The sequence below is a fragment of the Rattus norvegicus genome, chromosome 6, assembly GCF_021556685.1.
Source record: "Rattus norvegicus strain SHRSP/BbbUtx chromosome 6, alternate assembly SHRSP_T2T, whole genome shotgun sequence".
Taxonomy (NCBI): domain Eukaryota; kingdom Metazoa; phylum Chordata; class Mammalia; order Rodentia; family Muridae; genus Rattus; species Rattus norvegicus.
The window spans coordinates 21,635,799-21,655,333 of record NC_141539.1 but is presented as its reverse complement, the minus strand read 5'-3'; the positions used below and the strand labels follow the sequence as shown (position 1 = coordinate 21,655,333).

General features: G+C 41.0%; 1 protein-coding gene across 30 annotated transcripts in view; it reads left to right on the top strand.

Moving 5' to 3' along the window:
• Positions 1-19,535, top strand: part of Rmdn2 (regulator of microtubule dynamics 2) — a 70,595-nt gene that overhangs the window by 40,405 nt on the left and 10,655 nt on the right. For all 30 annotated transcript variants that reach the window (XM_087553001.1, XM_087553006.1, XM_087553008.1 and 27 more), the window contains 7 exons: positions 316-418; positions 6,230-6,290; positions 12,634-12,709; positions 13,758-13,835; positions 16,457-16,555; positions 18,278-18,331; positions 18,429-18,509. In XM_087553001.1, coding sequence (XP_087409127.1) covers positions 316-418; positions 6,230-6,290; positions 12,634-12,709; positions 13,758-13,835; positions 16,457-16,555; positions 18,278-18,331; positions 18,429-18,509 — 552 coding nt within the window. The remainder of the gene's footprint in view (positions 1-315; positions 419-6,229; positions 6,291-12,633; positions 12,710-13,757; positions 13,836-16,456; positions 16,556-18,277; positions 18,332-18,428; positions 18,510-19,535) is intronic.

Genomic DNA, 19,535 nt, shown 5'->3' with positions numbered 1-19,535 from the left:
TACAGGTACTACTTATATGCTCAAGAAGCTACTTACGCTGATAGTAGATAAGTTACAAAGGATAACAAGAGAGAAAGCCTGGTCCGGGGGAATATGTCATGATATCTGTACAATGTTAAATGCTTTAAGGTCTAAATGTAACACTATATTTGGTCATATTTCTTATCCTTAAATATTTGGACTTAAAAACGTATAAATTCAGTCATCTATAAATACCACTGTACCTGCCTAAATTTTTTAAGGTACCATGAAAGCCATTATGGTCAGTGTGGACACATTAATGTATTACTCTAATGTTCAATGCTATCTTCCCAGTTTAGTGAAGAAATAGAGTTTCTGTGGCGGCTTGTCCGTGCCTATGGAGACATGTATGACCTATCTACAAACACGCAGGAAAAGAAACACTATGCTAATGTTGGTAAGTACTTTGTCAGGACTGGGGGTTCTCAGGTGCCAGGTTTTGCAGTAAAACATCAATGGGTTTAATACAAGCAAAATCATCTAAGTTAAAGGCTCAATCCATTTCAATACATTCTGATAACAACTGTACACAACCTCAGAACAAAGTGGTCTTCTGGGACTAAAGTAGTGTATGCTCCTTTAAAGCAATTGAGCTAACAGTACTAAGGCAGGGAACTGCAGGGAAAACTCTGATTTCACCTTTTGAGCTTATGATATCACAGGAAACTAAAACACTTGTTCTAGCATTTGAAGCACAATAATAAGCCAAGGAGGATTGTGGTCTCCAGCTGTACCCTATCAGTTAAACCCCAACTCACTTCCTATGGCATAGAAGGCCAGGAACACATAGAAGTAACCTCTCAGTTGTCAGGGATTTCCAAAATGGCCACACCTCACCCTGTGGTGTGTACACTTTGCATACGTTTAACATTTCTCACAACAACAGTAACCACAACGAAGACCTGGTTGTTGGTTGTTGTATTTGTGTTTCTTTGGATGCCAGGACGCTTTCACGTCAAAGCTCCTGAGCACCCATCTCTCTGAGCCTCAGGTTTTATCCTCCTTTTGTTGCAAAGCTTTCTCTTTTCCTGGCCTTTCTGGGGTAGTATAAGAAAGAAGTAGCATGTGAGAACTCCTCCAGTTCTGCTGTTTTTATTTCCACGAAGGACATATGACCAGAACCTGTGGTGGTCTTTTTGCCACTAGATTTCCTTGCTGAGTGTCCTCTGTGTTCCTCACTGGAAGACGATGGGAGACTCCCCCCTTGTTCTGTGCTATTTACCCACCACCTTTCCAGCATCTTCTGGAAAGCAGTTTTCTGTAGCAATCCAATTATCAGACACTATCCATGGTGGAGTTCTAGAGGAGAGATTAATTTCAAAGAAAAGAAAATTTCAACCAGAGCCTGAAAGGATTTATATTCATATCTGTTTGGAAAAAAATAAAGCATATTGGTGTGAAAACTGTTTGACACTCAGCAGCAGAAATGTATCTCTCTCTAGCACTCCGCTTGTGTGTTCTGTTAGCAGATGGGACTAAGAGTGCACAATCAGGAGGGAAGCCTCTGACATTGTTGGGAAGGTGATGCTGTTCACATCATAACATATAAAGGGACAAAGTGATGAGATGTTATTTTAAGATTCAAACAGAGGAGTCCATAGCAGAAGCTTAGAGGCTCATGAAGGGAAGTTTTCTTGGAGATTTTTAAATTGAACAAGAACTCAAGTGAGTTGTCCTTCTTAGCTTTAACTGTCAACTTGACGAAGCTTACAGTTGTCTGAGAAGGGATCTCAGCTGAGGGATTTACTAGATCAGTTGGTTTGTGAGCTTGTCTGTGGGGATTGTCCTTGTTGATAATCAGTGTAGGAGGGCCCAGCCCACTATGGGTAGTGCCAATCCCTGGGCAGATAGTTCAGGACTGAACAAGAAAGCTAGGTAAGCATGCAGCTACAAGCCAGCCACAAAATGAAGCTAGAACAGGAGTTAGTGTACGAGATGGTGAACAGGAAGGAGATCTAGCAGCCAGAGTGGTGCATGGGGTCAAAATGAGATTTACACTTACAAAGAAAATTTACCATATCACAAGAAGAGGGCACTATTTTCATTCACACAGAAGAAATTTATTCACATACTGAAGTAAAGCAAAAAGGATCACTCTTATTTGTACATTTAAGAAATTAACTAAACGTGTTAGTGTCGGGGAACAGTGTTAAAATAAAGTGTGGCAAGGTGTGAAGAGAAGTGCAACAAGGGACACGTGAGTAGGACAGTGCCACACTAGAGAAATAACTTAGAGAAAGGACCAATGACTAGCAACACAATTCAGTTCTCCAGTAAATATTACTTGGGGACTTCTACCCAACCTTAGATCATTTAGTTCCCAAATTAAAAAAAAATACAAAATCTTTTTATTTATAACAAGCCTTAAAGCATTAGAGCTAGGCAGGTGTCAACCCTGTATGCTGGTTTGTTTACTTCCCTGTCAGTAACCTCGAGATATCACTTTCCATGCTCCTTCTTAGCCCCTCCTACTCTAACAGGCCAGCCCTCATGGCTATGCGCTCACAATCCACCTGCCCCATGGCGCCTTCCTCCTTCCTCCTTCCTCCTCTTCTTCCTCTCCTCTGGTCTCTCTTCTGAACCCAAGCCCAAGAACTGAAGCCCTGCCTACCTCTCCTGTTCAGCTACAGACTGTAGGCATCTTAATTAACCAATAGTTGTAAATTAACAAGCAAGGTTTACACAACAAAAGGTAGCATATGTGAGAATTCAGTCGACTTGAAGTAACTAGACCTTCACATACAGAATTTAGCATTACAATACACAGCAACACACCAGACCTCAACAATTCCCCCTTTTTGACTAAATAAAAAGGCTCTTTCTCTTATAATAATTAGCAACATACAGTGGAACAATTAGAAAACAATAATGAAAATGATTAGGTAAAAGTTAAATTTAAAAGCCAGTCTGTTTATATTTGACAATTTAGGTAAAGTATTCTACCATCTATCCTATCTTGATGAGTTCAAAGTTTTGTATCTAAATCAATTTCTATCCTAATTTGTATTACCATCCTAAAATCATCTTCTTCTCAAATCCTAAACATCCTATGCTCATAGTAAGACTGTGACTCCCTAGTCTCCATCAGTGATCTGAAAAGGAATAAATATTATCTGAGTATGATAATTCTGTTTCCCCTTGTTCTTGTCAATTCCCTCCCCTTTACCTTAGAAAGAAAGGACAGAGAAGAGGAAAGATAAAAATCCCTGAGTCTAAGCTCTTTATTTTGTTTCTTCCCTGTCCAAGACCATAACTATGTATAACCATCCCCTTAATTGAGAATATACCTAAAACTCATAAAATGACCCAAACTATCCACCCCATCTTAAGGGAATGGGACCATGACTTCCCGAAGTTGCTTCCTGCTGACTTGGGGCAAAGAATTCCTTTGGGTGTGCTCAAAGGAAATTGGAAAAATGGTTAAGTCAAAAGAAAGCAGCTGGCATCATTTGTTGTCCAGTCTCTATGTGCTGAGAAAGTTCAGGCTTAAGTGAAGTCCTAGATGGGTCAGTCTGTAAGGTTGGACAAACCAAGGTCATCTGGGGTCAGCAGCTCTCCCTGAAGCTGTTTTGAAAGCAAGTCTCTTGAGGAATGGCATCGATGCAATCTGAGGCAGGATCAGGTGTCCAAGCATTCTCCAGGGTTGATCTTATTAATGCTGTTTCCTTGGTTGCCATTTTCTGAAAACATAATTCCTTACAAGTAATGCATAGTTCAGTACCAACAATGTATGGGATGTGCAAGGCACACAGTTTAGCCAAAGATGACTTTCTCCTCTCCGTCTGTCTTTCTTTCTGAACTAGTTGAACTAGAGGACCACACTGCAATATAAGACTCCATTCACGCCATCCAAAAGGATGGCATGTAATAAATAAGTCATAAAAATACTGTAGCCAACAAGATTTAGTGGCCATGCTAAGCTGAAGCTCTAGCTGAAGTCAGTTTCAGAGTTGTTTCAACTAGAGAGCTTAGCATTGTACACTACTGGTTTATTTTGTCCTTTTGATTTTCTTCTTTCTTTCTGATGCCAAGATCTTCTGGAGGTCTCCTTCTCTCGATCTGATTTTTATCAGTTTGGGTGGACTCCAAAGCCTTTCCCCTTTTATGTTAAAGTCTCCAATCCAATCTAGCAGCCCTGTTTTTAGCCAGGTCCACTCCATTTTGTCCATTTTGACCCCTCTCAAAGAAATGTGTAATATCACCATTACACTGAGCATACAATCCTTTTCATTTTGATAATTCTAAATGATTGTCTGGAATCCAAATACCCTCCTTTACAGTGGCATACATTTATTATTACCTAATGAAAAGGGTTTCTCTGTGCAGCCTAGGGTGACTCTGATTTGTTCTGCAGATCAGACTGGCCTCAATCTCACAAGGAGCCTGTCTGTCTCTGTCTGTTTCCCAAGTATGGGAATCAAGGGCATGAATGTATTTATTTAGTATCTATGTACCCTTGAAAGCATTTATATCAATTTTTATCTCTTCCATTCTTTGGAGATTTCTCTTTATGTGGATGTGTCTAGCCTTCCATTTTTCTCTTTTAATGTAATATTCTTCCCAGTGTCCAACTTTATTTAAGCTCCTTTCCACCTCCATGTACGCGCTCGGAGGGCTTGGCCTGGGTTATGTATTTCACGCTAGCCTGAGTTGCCATCAGTTCTCCCGTGGAACCCCACTTTCCAAGGAGACTGGCTGGCTGTTTAGAGCAGCACTGACACCCTACTTAACAATGGATAGCAAGTCCCCATTCCAAACACTTTCAAACTATATCATTGTCTGTCTATCTAGTTGTGTAAAATGATGTGATATCACATTTAGACCTTAGTTGGCATTAAACCCTTGTCTTTTTACATTTAAAACAATATCACATTGTCTCTAATAATAATAGATCAAGTATTTATTTGATTTATTTATCTCCTCAGACAAAAGGCACTTGTGTTCTGTATTTCCAAGCTGAAAATTAACATGCAATACAGTTAATAAGCTTAACAGTATTATTTTTGTTCTCACCAATGGTCTTTGGATTCCTTAGTTGGGTGCTTTTCTTCTCCTGGGAAGATAAAAGCAAACAGCCTTTCCCTAACCCTACCTCTGGGACCCTACATTGATTAGCAGAGTAGATCTTTCCTAGGGGGGTGAATGCTTTTTTGGCAACAGAAAAAGCATTATCTTTTAAACTGAAATTATAAATATATCTTATGTGGATAAACATACCTATATTCCCATTTCTCTTTATATAAAATTAAGATTGAAATACTTTATCTTTTGAATTACTAAGGACATTTCTACCTATTATTAAGCAGAAACTTACATAGAACCTTTAAGGAAAACAATGTGTCATTTTGGATTTAGACTGCCCTTGCGATTGGCTTTATCTCATCAGCAGACGTTCTGCCCTGACTTCATTGTGTAGACCAGGATGGCCTAACATCTACAGAGATCTGCCTGATTGTCTCCTGTGTGCTGGGACTAAAGGCATATGCCACCACCACCCTGTTAATATTCACCTCAATTTCAAATCACTCTTTAATTACTCTTTAATTCAGGAAACAACAAATTTGAACTGTAGTGACAGTCCGAATTTACTTAAAATCTTTAACAATCTCCTATGTTTTAGTAGTGTCAAACAATAAAGATACCCTTGCTGATAAACTGAGGATAATAATCGAAGGGCTCCATTTATTCCCTGAACCCGTTCTTGTGAATGAGCAGGCCAAGCTCCTTGGCCCCTCCCACCCCCTCACACACACTGTCCTCCTTTGATATCATCCTTTTCAGTCAAGTTACCTGCTTATGGATCTGCTGTACACTGAAGTCTGTGGGCCCCAGAAGTCATGGACTTCCCCAGATGTTCACACACTACGACAGCTAATAAGCTTTCAGAAAATGATGTTTGAATTGATTACAAGTAAATAATGTGTTTACGTTATTTGTAAGAAACTTTCTTTGTCCTGGCTTAAATCAGTTCATCCAGTGGGTCTTAAATTTGAGCATGTCACAGTCCTTGGAAGCTGGTAAAACACAGATCATCAGGACGGACCCCCAGAGTAAGTTAAGTGACCCCAGGGGCAAGTGTCCTCCTCTAAGAACAAGAGGGGAGGACACTTTCTACCTCAGGACCCTACTTAGGAGCGACTGGCTTGGTTGGAGACTCCATTTCCAACCCACTCCTATGACACTAAACTTGAGTCTCTTTGTCTTTCAGGAAAAACTTTAGGAGAGAGAGCTATTACCAGAGCGCCTATGAATGGACACTGCCATCTGTGGTAAGCACGTGGGGGTCCCCTGTAGCCCTAACTTCCCGGTACACATGCACATCATCTCTCTGCTCCAGGGGGAGTAGTTTTAAAGAACACAGTTACTGCACTGAGCTGGCCAGCCATGCCCGCTCACAGAAAACGATAGTGGGTATAGTGCGGCAACTGTTACTGTTACGTTTGTTCTCACGGATTTCTCATTAGGTTATGTCTGAAATGTGAGTAGTTCTGGGAACCTAACAAGTCTCGTGTCTTTGAAGGTAAACTATACTTTAATTAAATATACCAGTTTTTTGAAAACATATATTAAAAGTTATGACATGTTTCTAAGCAAAATGTGGAACAAATGCTCCAAAGTTTGGAAGCGTGGATGGTGTGTTCTTTACCCTGATGAGTCACGGGAAACAATTCCACAGGTCAAGGGAAATCAGTTTTCGAATAAGGAAGGCTTGGGTGGGCGTAGCATGGGGAACTTTGGAGCAAAGGCGGAAAACCACTTCATGGTTCTGTTTGCTTTTCCTTTTTTTTTTTTTTTAATGGAGATGTCCCCCTTCTACATTGAAAAAGAGAAAAGAAAAATAAAAGGAGCATATTGTTTTTAAATTATCTGTCTTTTTATTTGTGTTCGGTTTTACATTTTTAGATTCTTAGTTGTTGCTGCCACCACTCACGGCTGTGTGAATATACAGTTACCCTGGATACAGCAGAAAATCAGCTTATGGTCATTTCTTGAATGTAGGTGTCTTAGATGGGGTTTTACTGCTGTGAACAGACACCATGACCAAGGCAACTCTTATAAAGACAACATTTAACTGGGGCTGGCTTACAGGTTCAGAGGTTCAGTCCATCATCATCAAGGTGGGAACATGGCAGCATCCAGGCAGGCATGGTGCAGGAGGAGCTGAGAGTTCTACATCTTCATCTGAAGACTGCTAGCAGAAGCCTGGCTTCCAGGCAGCTAGGATGAGGGTCTTAAAGCGCCTGCCCACTTGACATACTTCCTCCAACAAGACTACCTAGGCCTACAAGACCACACCTCCAAATAGTGCCGCTCCCTGGGCCAAGCATAATCAAGCCACCACAGTAGCGTTCCATAAATTTACCCTCTCTGGGGTTATTTTGTTTCTTTAGGAATATCCCTAGGCAAAATCTATCTGAAACAGCTATCTTTTCACTGTTCCCATGCTCCCCGAGAGCAGAACTGTCTGTTTATTCTGCCGTCAGCAGGGGGCGCTCCATTCGCGAGGACTTGCTTAAACTTCTTGAACAAAAAAACAGTAGTTTTTGTGTACTCCAATTTCTAAGAAACACACGCCAAAATGTGAGATGAACTTTAGGAGCTAGAACATGTGACTCACTCCTCAGCATGCTTCTGGCAGCCCCTTGAAGAGGCGACTCTCAGAGTGAGTGGTAAGGCAGTGCTCACGTTGCTGCTTCAGTTAAGCCTGGACGAAAGGGGGTTGCGGACTTAAAAGATGACTGTAATGTATAGGAGTCTTGGATTTTATATCTCTACTTACTTTGCCTAGATCACCTTGTATCCTTTAAACTTGACATGCGTGTTAAAGCACTTCTGTTCCTTCACTTAGAGGAGTACTTGACATGAGTTTGTACTGAGAAAGCTAGCCTCTCTTAGCTCCTTTGAAACTGGGGTTCTGTGGGACCTGGTTACCCAGATCAGGGTGCAAAACAAGCACTGTGTCCCCCTTCACTCTGACTTTCTCTCCTCCTTCCGTGGCCTTTCCTTCCCTTCCTCTTCCTCTCCCTTCTCCTCGTTGCCTTTCTGTGCTCTCCCTCTGTCCCGCAGTCCTCTGGACCCATGAGGAATCAATCACATTAGAAGAAATTATACACTGTCCTCAGGGAGGACCTTTATCAGTGTGAGTTCTTAGTTTTCAGAGAAACCTTCTCTGAGGGCTCTGTAAGTACCTGAGCCCTGGCTTGCTAAGGTAGCCGGGGCTGAAATCTCCCTCAGTGTGTCGCCAACTCTGCCTTCCCTTAACCTCCTCTCCACCCTCTCCCTTTTTGTTGTAAATGTAATGCCTTGATTATGACATCAGGACTCAATTCCCAGACTAAGTTTTATCATCACAAAGTAATAGTCCAATTGTTTTGTGTGATTTTTTTATTCAGTATCAATTTTTAACTTTTTAATGTTAAGATCAATTCAATTGATGGAAATTTAATTAATTTTAACGTCAGTTTAACATTTCCTCTTAATCTATCTACTCATTAGAAAGGCCTTCATTAAATCAAATATTCAAACTTGCAGTGGTGATGAAAGAGAATCTTAGGCTTTGACTTGTGAAACAACTCGTGGATTTAGGTAAACTGACTTCATAGCTAGCCCTCCCAATGTTGAAGGAAAATCTTTTTCTTCTGAAGTCTCTCAGGGTAAATCAAGGCATTAGTAAAGCTTTTCTCATTCAGTCAACAAGAATGGTGGACTTTGGTATGAAGGATAATCCACCCATCACTTTTGCAAAGCAGATGTTTATTGGGTAGCTGGGGTCACAGGTCAGCTGGGAATGATCCTCCCTACTGGAATTTCAAGGCTACAGAGCATTTTATAAGATTGCCCTCAGCATACCAACCTAAAATACTCTGGGATCAAGAGAATAAAATGTATTCATAATATGTTGGCCGAATAGGTTTGGCTGTAGTTATAAAAATACCTTCCACGGGAGTCACACTCTGTTGTGCTCTACTGTTTGAGTTATAACTACACACCTTATAGCATGTGAGTCACACAACAGTCTATTTCTGTTGTCTAAATACAGAAACAAAGCTGTATGTGTGTGTATGTGTGTGCATGTGTGTTTGTGTGTGCATGTGTGCATATGTGTGTGAGAGTGTGTGTTCATATGTGTGTGTGTGCTGATAAGTAAGCAGAGCCACACAATGAGTAGAAAAGCAGAAACAGAACTTAGATGTTGCATTCCAACCTTTTCAGCCATCCCTCTATTCTCAGAGGCTGCCTCTGATCCCTACTGTGTGCAGTAGTAGTGCTGAATCACAGATAGGCAAGAGAGGAGTGGGGTAGTGTTAGACGTCATTGAGATCATATGACAGACCCTTATTAAGAGTATATTCAACATCAATGCAAATGCATGTGTGTGTGTGCATGTGTGTGTATGTGTGTGAGTGTGTGTGCATGTGTGTGTATGTGTGTGTTTGTGTATGTGTGTGTGACTGTGTGTGTATGTGTGTGTATGTGTGTATGTGTGTGAGTGTGTGTATGTGTGTGAGTGTGTGTGCATGTGTGTGAGTGTGTGTACATGTGTGTGCATGTGTGTGTATGTGTGTGTTTGTGTGTGTCTATGTGTGTGTATGTGTGTGAGTGTATATGTGTGTGTATGTGTGTGTATATGTGTGCGTATGTGCATGTTCGTGTGTGGTGTGTGTGTGTGTGTGTGTGTGTGTGTGTGTGTATAAAATCAAGTCTTGTGAAAGCAACAATACTTCAAATAACCTCTAGATGGAGGTAATTCACCATAGTGTAAGTAACTTCTTCAGGATTCCCATCAGACTTGAGTTTGAGAAATAAAATTTAAGAAAAATAAAAATAAATTAAGAAAATAAAATATTAAATTACATTTTAAAATGAACACTATAAAAATAGCATAGAGTTAATTATAAGAAGTGATGAACCTTTGGGAGAAAGTGAACAAGTGGCCTTGGAGTTTATGACACAGGAAAACAAATAATGTTTCAGACTCAAGACAGATTTCAGAACAGAACATGCATATCCTAAGTCTCTAGGGACATATTATTTGAAAGGAAAATAATACTTCCTCTAATGTTAATACTCCATGGAATTTCTTCGTCCTTTCTCTTCACTCACAGTAACGTAGAAGGATTGAAAATACCCCATAGTCTAGAAGTCTTTGGAGGGAATGATGCAGCAGAATTTTAGCATTTCAAAAATATTGAATTGTTGAATAAGCAGTCAACTTAGGCCTTTGTTTGTTAAAGACATGGGATAAATAATAGTCGGAAATACAAGGGTCCACAGGTAATTCTATCACATATTTAAGGAAGAAAACACGCCACATTCCTGCATGCTCTCCCAGAGCTCCTCTATGTATCCCAGCACTATGGTACATCTAAACCAAGATGAAAATGTCACTAGAAGCCTTCCGGATAGTATCTTTCATGACTGTAGGTATAGAACTCATTTTAAAATGTAGTAGCAAACTGAATCTCAGCAATGTAGGAAAAGCAACAGTAACCATGTGGGTTCTCTCCTGGGCTTTTGAGAGGCTGGTTTGACAGGTAAAAATCAGTTAGAACATTAACAAACCAAAGAGGGAGAAAGACTGTGCTGACATCAATAGATGCAGAGAAGCACAGTGGGCAGACAACTATTACTCGTGGAAAGTAAAGCAAACCAAGCCTCTCAAAAACTAGGAGAGTGGGAACTTCCTCAGCTTAGCAGAAGCTAAGCCCAGAGCAGCTGTGGTTAACACCATTCCTGGTGTGAGAGAGTTGCTTTCCTGCCACGCAAGCATGGGAGGTGAGGCAGGGTAGGGGAGCCCCTCACACCACCGCCCTTCTAGTTCTTCTGAGACTTATGGAAAATGCGCAGAAGGATGTGAGAGAGACGGACCAAGAAGGAAGAACTCGTTTGCTGAAGATGCGACAGCCTTTACACTGCTAGAATTTACATCAACACAAGGTTGCAGGATACCAATTTAGTGTACAGAACTCAGACACGTTTACATATACTAGAAATACGCAATTGAAATTTGAAATTAAAATACATTGCCATTGGCGTTAACATGACCCCCCCCCCACAACGCCAACATGTAGGTTTTAAAATACCTACAGAATATGTACAAGTTCTCTATGAGACAAGCCGCAAAACTCATAGTGATATTGAGAACTACCTAAATGGAGAGCTAGTTCCTGCTGGAGGGGCATAGCCCAGAACTGTCAAGATGTCCGTTTTCCCAATATGGTCCAAAGAGTCAGTACACTACCAGCCAAAATCCTGCCAGCTTATGTGTGATATCATGAACACATTTTATAGAGAGACACAAAAACACCCAGTCAGAGTTAGAGGAGCGGGTAAAACTGAGAAGCAACACGTCGGGACTTCCAGGCTCTGCACTTGCACCAACCTGGATGCAGCAGTGACCCTGGGACCTGTAGGCAACAAGCACAGATTCCATGAAGGGGTTAGGACTGCTCTGCTCTCTTAATATCCAACCTCTGGGTTCAGAGGAACAAAATCCAGTCTCCTTTAAAGCATTTGGGTAGTGATCTGCCTTGCTCTAGGTTCTCGGGTGATTTCTCATAGGCTGACTTGATTGTTCTTCCTGCCTCTACTGTGGTGGGTTCCATTCATTGGCTGTAAAGAGCAGTCACCGCTGAAAGGGGAGTTTCACTGATTGTGGTTAGTGGCTGACTTCTGTCACTTGTCTTTTGTCTCCCATGTAACAGTAATAAGAAATTGTCCAGTCATTTTTGTACTTAGAAGGTATGCTCTTTCAGGGAAATGATTAAAATAGCATCAAAAACCATATCCCGAGCTGGGTTTTTATAACAATATAAGACTGTCATCACGCTCGTAACATAGTTAAATGTGTGTATTTTGCCTCAGGCAGCAGCATTCTGATATCCTCTGGAGACTTGCACAGACAGAAACAGGTGTGAAAAACAGTGTATCCTCAACTTTTAAAGTAAATAAGCCAGGTGCTGAAGAAACATTGTGTCAAATCTACAGTCAAATAACCAGTGGGGATGGGGGTATCAGTTAGCCGCAGGATGAATCCACTCTTGTACTAATGTGCTCTTTCCAGATAAAATTGAGAGAAATGGAGAATTTTTCTTGAAGTGTGTTGTAAGATTATCCTCAGTTTTATTTGATTTTAATCGTGATAGTTTTTTCAGTGACATTTAAGGAAGTCAGGAAATTTTTTAAGTGGCAATGGTCTTTAACTACTGGTTTTAATATGCTTTAAATTTTATAAATCTGTTAACATTTTGTTGCCTAATTTAGTACAAGATTCGACTCTTTCTGAGAGCCCAGCACCTAATAATGGCATCTGGCATTGGCTAAGCCCTACCTGCCAGGCATTGTTCAAATCACATCACATTCTGTAACTTGTTTTCTCTCACCATGGGTAGGGCACAGACAGTGTCCTATACCCCGTTAATGCTTCCAGAAGCCGGGTTCACATTAATGTCGAATATCTACTTGTCGGGCCCTTGCATCTCTATTGATGCTTCTGTTAAACATTAAGTAAGTGCTTTAGACACATGTTTTAAGTGTTATATGATAGTGGCGTTTGGTGAAAATTTGACATGACAGCCACTGTTTTGTTTTGTTTTGTTTTTCTCTTTCCAGGTATGCACTTTTGTGTGGTTATGTATCTGAGTTTGAGGGCTTGCAAAATAAAATTAACTGTGGACATCTATTCAAGGTATAGCTTCATTTCACTAACAACTATGAGATTACTCAGCATGTTGAACACCAGGGCTTTATTTTGATGTTTAGACAACAGAATACGAAATAGCTAATTTGTAACAAAAGCAATCAAATCATTTGGGGAGGAGGGTAAATATTATCCAAGATGGTACAAGATGGTACCCACGTAGAGGAGTGAGACCTTTTTCCCTCCGAAGATGGAAGATTAGCCTTTTGGTCATGAGCTCACTGGCATCATAAAATACAACTGAGAGGAATCAGCAGTCTCTACTCACAGTGTTTCCCAACCTTCTCAATGCTGCGATCCTTTAATACGCTCATTCATCATGTAGTGGTGAGCTGTCGTTTTGATACTGCCATTAACTGTAAGGTAAATATCTGAGAGGCAGGATATTGGCTATGAAACCCCTTTTGGGATCGTGACCCACAGGTTGAGAACCACTGCCTGCCTTCGGGGCCAGAAATTAAAAACAAAGGGTCTAGCCTAAAGTTCAAGGTTACCGCGGGGAATGAGCAAACACAGCAGTTTGCCTGCACAACCATGTACTTTTACTGTTAATTTTCGTAACCCACTGACAAATCAGTCTGACTCAGTAATTGTGGTGGAAGAAAACGGCTCTTCCCTAAACTCCAGCTTCCGGTATTCACTGTGACGGTGCCCGAGGGAGGTTGAGGTGGGTGTGGATCCCTGGTCTCTTCCGAGCTGCTGGTATCCTTACGCTCAATCCCGCTTCATGCCATCTGGTAAAGAAACTTGCTTCTGGGTTCTATCTTCACTGGGGAAGTCTTGGACCGAGAGACATTGGATGTGATGTATGCTAGTTTCTCTGAGGCACTGAGCACACTTAAGCATGGCCTCCCGAAGGCTCAGTCGCAGCTTCAGTTCCACGGGCAGGAGATTTGATGGATTATCGCTGAGGCTTAACTGTGTTCATGGCGTGGGATGGGGAAGTCGCTGAGACCGTGGGAGACAACTGGGTTCCCTGGGCTTTGTTCAGCCGTGTCTGAAACTAGGTGACTTTTCTGTGAATTTTTTTTTTCAGAAGCATCTAGATATAGCCATCCAGCTTTTGCCTGAAGAACCCGTTTTATATTACCTCAAGGGAAGATATTGTTATACTGTAAGTTACTGTCTTGGCTTACAACCCTTACTTGAATGCCACGTGGGCACTAGATACATTTTCAACAGCCTACTGCACACTAGAGTGAGCATTGTAAAGTTAGTTTTTAGTGTATGATACATGTTTTAAAATTGAATATTAATTTTAAATTATAATATGCTATCATTTATAAGCTTACACTTTGTGTATTTAGGTGTGTGTGTTTGTGTGTGTGTGTGTGTGTGTGTGTGTGTGTGTGTGTGTGTGTGCAGTTCTTATCTTTCCATAGAATATACTTTGGGCTCCCGCAGGTTGAAGTCAGCTATCACACATGTTTTGTGTCCAAGCATTCCAACCATGGTTCTTTGGAAATATCTATTTTTATTAACCAGCATTATTGAGCATAAATTATGTGTGAAGTTATTGGCCAGACAATGACTTTGGTTTTGGCTGTAAAATACCCGCCCCCTTCCTTTTCTTTTCTTCTTTAAAATTCCAGTCTATACTACTAGGGATCGAACTCAGAACCACCTTCCACATTCTAGGCAAGTGCTTCACCACTGACCTGCAGTCCCCCAGAATATCTTCAAACATGATACTGGAACCCACCTTGATGGGATACGAAACATTGAAATAGCTCAGATACAGGCAGCTGATCAGCCTAAGGCCCAGTGTCTTGAATAATACATTAGCTTACAGAAGAGTTGCAGAATAGAAAAACATGTCTGAAGAGGTGCATGAAAAAGGTGCAGCCCCGCTAGCTACAGTCTGTAAGGAAATGAGAGCGAGCAAAAGCAGGCACCTTCTCATTAAGGGGCTAGGACTGAAGAGAAGGAAGAGGCTATCTCTACTGGAGACCCACTGTATGCCACGTGTACATTTTATGAGTTTTGTTTCTTAAATATAAATATAATTTAATTTGAATTATATAAATATAAACCCATTAAATCTATTTTAAAGTACAATTATTTGTAAAGCTACAAAGTGTAGCCATACAAAACTAAAAGCTCAATTAACTATAAAAGAATTTGTAACTTACTATGCTCCTAATGGCAGCCTCAAACCTATAAAAATAAAAACTGACCAAAATATGCAAATATGCATATATTTGCAAATTGAAAAGATCCTGGTAGACTTCACATGCTTCTCAGCGGGGCGTGAGTGGTAGTGTATGTGTGCATATGTGTGCATGTGCTTGTGGGACCAGAGGTTGACATCAGATGTCTTCCTCAGTAACTCACCACCTTATCTTTTGAGACAAGATCTCCCTCTCCCTCTCCCTCTCCCTCTCCCTCTCCCTCTCCCTCTCCCTCTCCCTCTCCCTCTCCCTCTCCCTCTCCCTCTCCCTCTCCCTCTCCCTCCTCCCCCCCCCCTCTGAATCTGGAGCTCACCGATTCTAGGCTGGCTGGGCAGCAATGTTCAGGAATGTCTTACCCCATCCAAACCCTTAGCCCATTGCTGAGCTCAGTCAAGGGTCGAGCCCCTTACCTTTTACTTGAGTGCTGGTCACTAGGCACAGGGTCTTATGTTTGCATAGCAAACCATCTTCCCAGCCCCTAACCTGCCTTTTTTTTTTTTGATAATTAAAGGATCAAGAATTCAAAAACTTCATATGTAAAGCACATAATAAACATATTAAACTCCACATTTAATAATGTGTTTGAGTGACAGAACTTCAATTATGTCATCAACCAGATTAAAGTAATGTTAGGTGAAAAAAATCACAAAAGGAAATAAATGGTGCGATACACTTTTTACAAAGCTTTTAAAAAGCAAACTTGAGCAAATTGATAAATAGACCTGCGTAGGAAGGCACATAGCGTTGTCAGCACCAAGGACTAAGCCCGTCGCCTTGTGCACACTCACAAGTGCTCCACCGCAGGGCCACCTCTAGCCCAGCAGTCCTGTTCCATTGGTTTGTTTGCTTTCACTTTTTGCTCGTTGTTTTTTTTGGGGTTTTGTTTTGTTGTTTTTCTCTCTTTTAAAAAGAAAGAAATTTAAAAGTAGGTTGAGAAAATGCTTGACTCTCTGAGAGAACATGACCTTCAACAGTGCCTTTGAGTGCCTTGAGCATTTCTAAAATATGATACACGCCCAACATTCATATTTGTGGAAAATAAAAAAATAAAGCAAATGGCAATATGAAACTGGATTTGATTACTATAATTTATTATCTGAGCAACTCATACCTGCTTGCTTTGTTCAAATCCACCCCATCCCTTCCTCTCCACTTTCTCTTCTGTCTTTCCTACCACTCTTCCTCCAAACTTGAAATGCTCCTGTTCTTTAAACCCACCGAGCTCCCTTAGTGCTGTGTGTGTGTGCATGGGTGTAGGACCATCTACAGAGAGCCTCTCAGGTGCCCGACTAGTGAATGAGTCTGCTCAACCCTGCACTCCCTCCACACTAAGAATCATGCTACGTATCCGATGTACCTAAGAAAGCGCTGACTCGGGAGGACAGCATGAAGTAGGCGGGAGTAGCAGAGGCAGGCTGGCCACTACATACTGATATCTTTCTTACAAGTATGTTCATCAACATCTGTTGTATGTATATGCACATAAGTACATATGTGCTTACACATGTAACTAACTGGAGAGACATCATCCATTTCTAAGAGTAATATTCCTTTCCATGTGTAGGTCTCAAAACTCAGCTGGATTGAGAAAAAAATGGCTGCTACTCTATTTGGGGAAATACCATCTTCAACAGTTCATGAAGCTTTGCATAACTTCCTTAAGGTGTGTTTGTCTGTCATGTGTAAGTGCTTTGCTGATACAACTTTGAACAATTGAATGCAGTATTGCACATGGCTAAGCGTGTAGTGTATCCAGCTTCTGTGTGACTTCCTATTCACCTCGACTCTGCCTTACTCTGAAACCAATTAAACAATGCTTCCTGTCAGCTCACAAACCTGACACATGTGGGATTTCCAGTTCCCAGATGAGAAATGCCCCACCGGTGAAGGTCCTTACACACATTCCAGTTATCTTGTTGTTTGGAGCAGGGGATGAAGGAGAAGAACACATGAGTGGAGGTTATCCAGATGAGGTTTTCTCAGAGCTAAGACAAGAAGGGAGCAGTTGAGTGACTAGTCTGAGTCATTCTTGGAATAACTCACAGATTCTTACCAAATGAGAAATATTGAGGCAGAAGTGATTAGGGAAGAGAAACATCTGGTCAACCAGAGCCCGTCAGCACCGTGGTTGCCTTACCTGGCCCTTTTACTCTACAGGCTCAATAGCACATCCAGACCCCTAGCCGGGCTGAAGAAACAACTTCCTCTGATCTGTTCCTCTGCTCTGTACTCTCTCCCATGCCGAGGCTATTATACACTGTTCACTGTCAGTCTTAGGCTCTCCCACAGACATACACAAGTGTGTTCTTCGACAGTAAAAGTTGAGAACAATGTAAGGGTCTAATGGAAAGCCTTAATTTAATGATAGTAAATCCATACTTTGAAATACAGCTTTCAGGACCAGTGCAGTTGATCTACGTGTACTAACATAAAGGTTCATCTGTGGTTCCAGGAAGGGGAAAAGTATAGAAAAAAATCCCCATTATAGGTGTTACTTACAAAATATTAATTGCTTCTGTTTCTATATTCAATGAGTCATCTGATAAGATGACCGTGGATGGTGGCACTCCTGGAGAATGTGACTGAAGCCGAGAATAAAATTAGAAAGGAGAAAGTTGCCTTTTGAAATGTTGTAAATAACTGAATCTCTAGTTTTCTCTTTGTTTAAAGTCCTCCCTTAAGTTGTGCGTTCCTCCAGGCTGGGGACTGGAGTTTGGTTGGGAGCTTACATGTCTAGCCACCTCAGCAAAAGGTGGCTCAGAGGCAAAGACTGACTTGGGTCCTTAGAAGAGCACTAGTTTGCTACCCTAACTGTACAGGAATTCTTATCCCCGAGAGATTAGGAACTGTGGGTGAACAAATAGAGACGGACACACTAATAGTGCCTTCTCCTTGGGCCAGCAGTCTCGTGGATCCTATATTTCCTTTAAAAGCACTGCATGTGGTAGATTCCAGGGGTTATTGAAGTCATGTGATGTGCCCATAAGCAACCAAGTCTTAATCTAGTAGAAGATGCTTGCCATGGGCTGAGAGCCATGCCCTACTCCCATTTTCCTAAACAGACTGTGGTATGTATAGGACCTGTCTCAGGAAAGGATGTTGCCTGTTGTTTTTGTTCTTAAAAAACAAATGAGGACAGATATAACCTAGTTGCTGTAGATGCTTGGTGACCATAAATAGAAATGTCAATCCACTTTAATAGCTTCCTTTAAAGGCTGTTCCTATACAAAGATACTTAAACCAAGAACAGTATTCAAACATGAAACAGCCAAGTGTTGGGGCAGTTTGGTTACTAGGTCTGATTTGTTGAAGTGCCCCTTTTCTTTACGACTGGTGTTCTTGTTGTAACATTGCTGTTATCCTCGTCTGCTTTCTCTTATTTCAGACTGAAGAATTGCAACCTGGGTATTCTGTGTCCAACTATATGTATGTGGCCAAGGTAAGGCAGAGATCACTTAAAGTGCTTAGAGACCACTCTGAACACATTGCAGTAAATGTGGGCTGCTTTTAATATCAATGTTTCTTTTCATTTCTAGTGTTATGTTGATCTTGGGGAATCTCGGGAGGCTTGGAAATTCTGTAACTTGGCATTGTTATTGCCTATCGTCACCAAAGAGGTAAGTCTAGGTAGTGAAGAGGTGTGTGACACTCACCGGTACTGAGGTTCAGTGATGGACAACCAGTGTTCTTTATCAATTAATACATTTATTTATTTTATTATTTGTACTTTATCAGAGTATATTTAACAAATACATACATATTTTTAAAGATTTATTAATTATTTATGAGTATACTGTTGCTGTCTTCAGACACACCAGAAGAGGGCATCAGATCTCATTACAGATGGTTGTGAGCCACCATGTGGTTGCTGGGAATTGAACTCAGGACCTCTGGAAGAGCAGTCCATGCTCTTAACCTCTGAGCTATCTCTCTTTGACTGCTCCTAGATACACGTGCACTGTAAGACAATTACTACAACCAAGCTAATGAATGGGTATATGCTCGCCACACACCACTGGTTTCATTGTTGAAACAATCAAACAGTGCTCTCTTTCCTATTTTATGTGTTTGATGGAGAATTGCTAACTATAGTCAACATTTCTAGAACTTACTCATAAATGAAGCTTTTACCCTTTAACCACTTTAAGGGAATTGGAAAATACTGAAAATCATGGCTATTCTCTTACCCTGTGATGAAATGTTCTTTTATAATACAATTTTATCAATCAGATTTTGTGTGTCCACTAAAGTTTTAAAAGTTGCTAAATCTCTGTAGAATAACTTGTCACTAGGAAATCACCCAAACCTTTAAGGCAGACACAAATCATGAACTACCACTTAAAACACCCTGGTGTTAGGGTCCCAGGCATGAAGCACTGAGCATTGTGTTTACTGTGGTGTGAGGGTCTGAATTCAAGTCCTCCTGGCTGTACACTAAGCACTTTACCCACTGAGACGTCTCCCTAGTCTCTTCCTGCAGTTTTATACACAGCACGCACCAGATAACAAACATATATACATGCACACATATAACACACACATGCACACATATAACAAATATATACACATACACACATATAACAACCATATATGTTCACATACATAACACAGACATATGCACATATAACAAATATATACACATG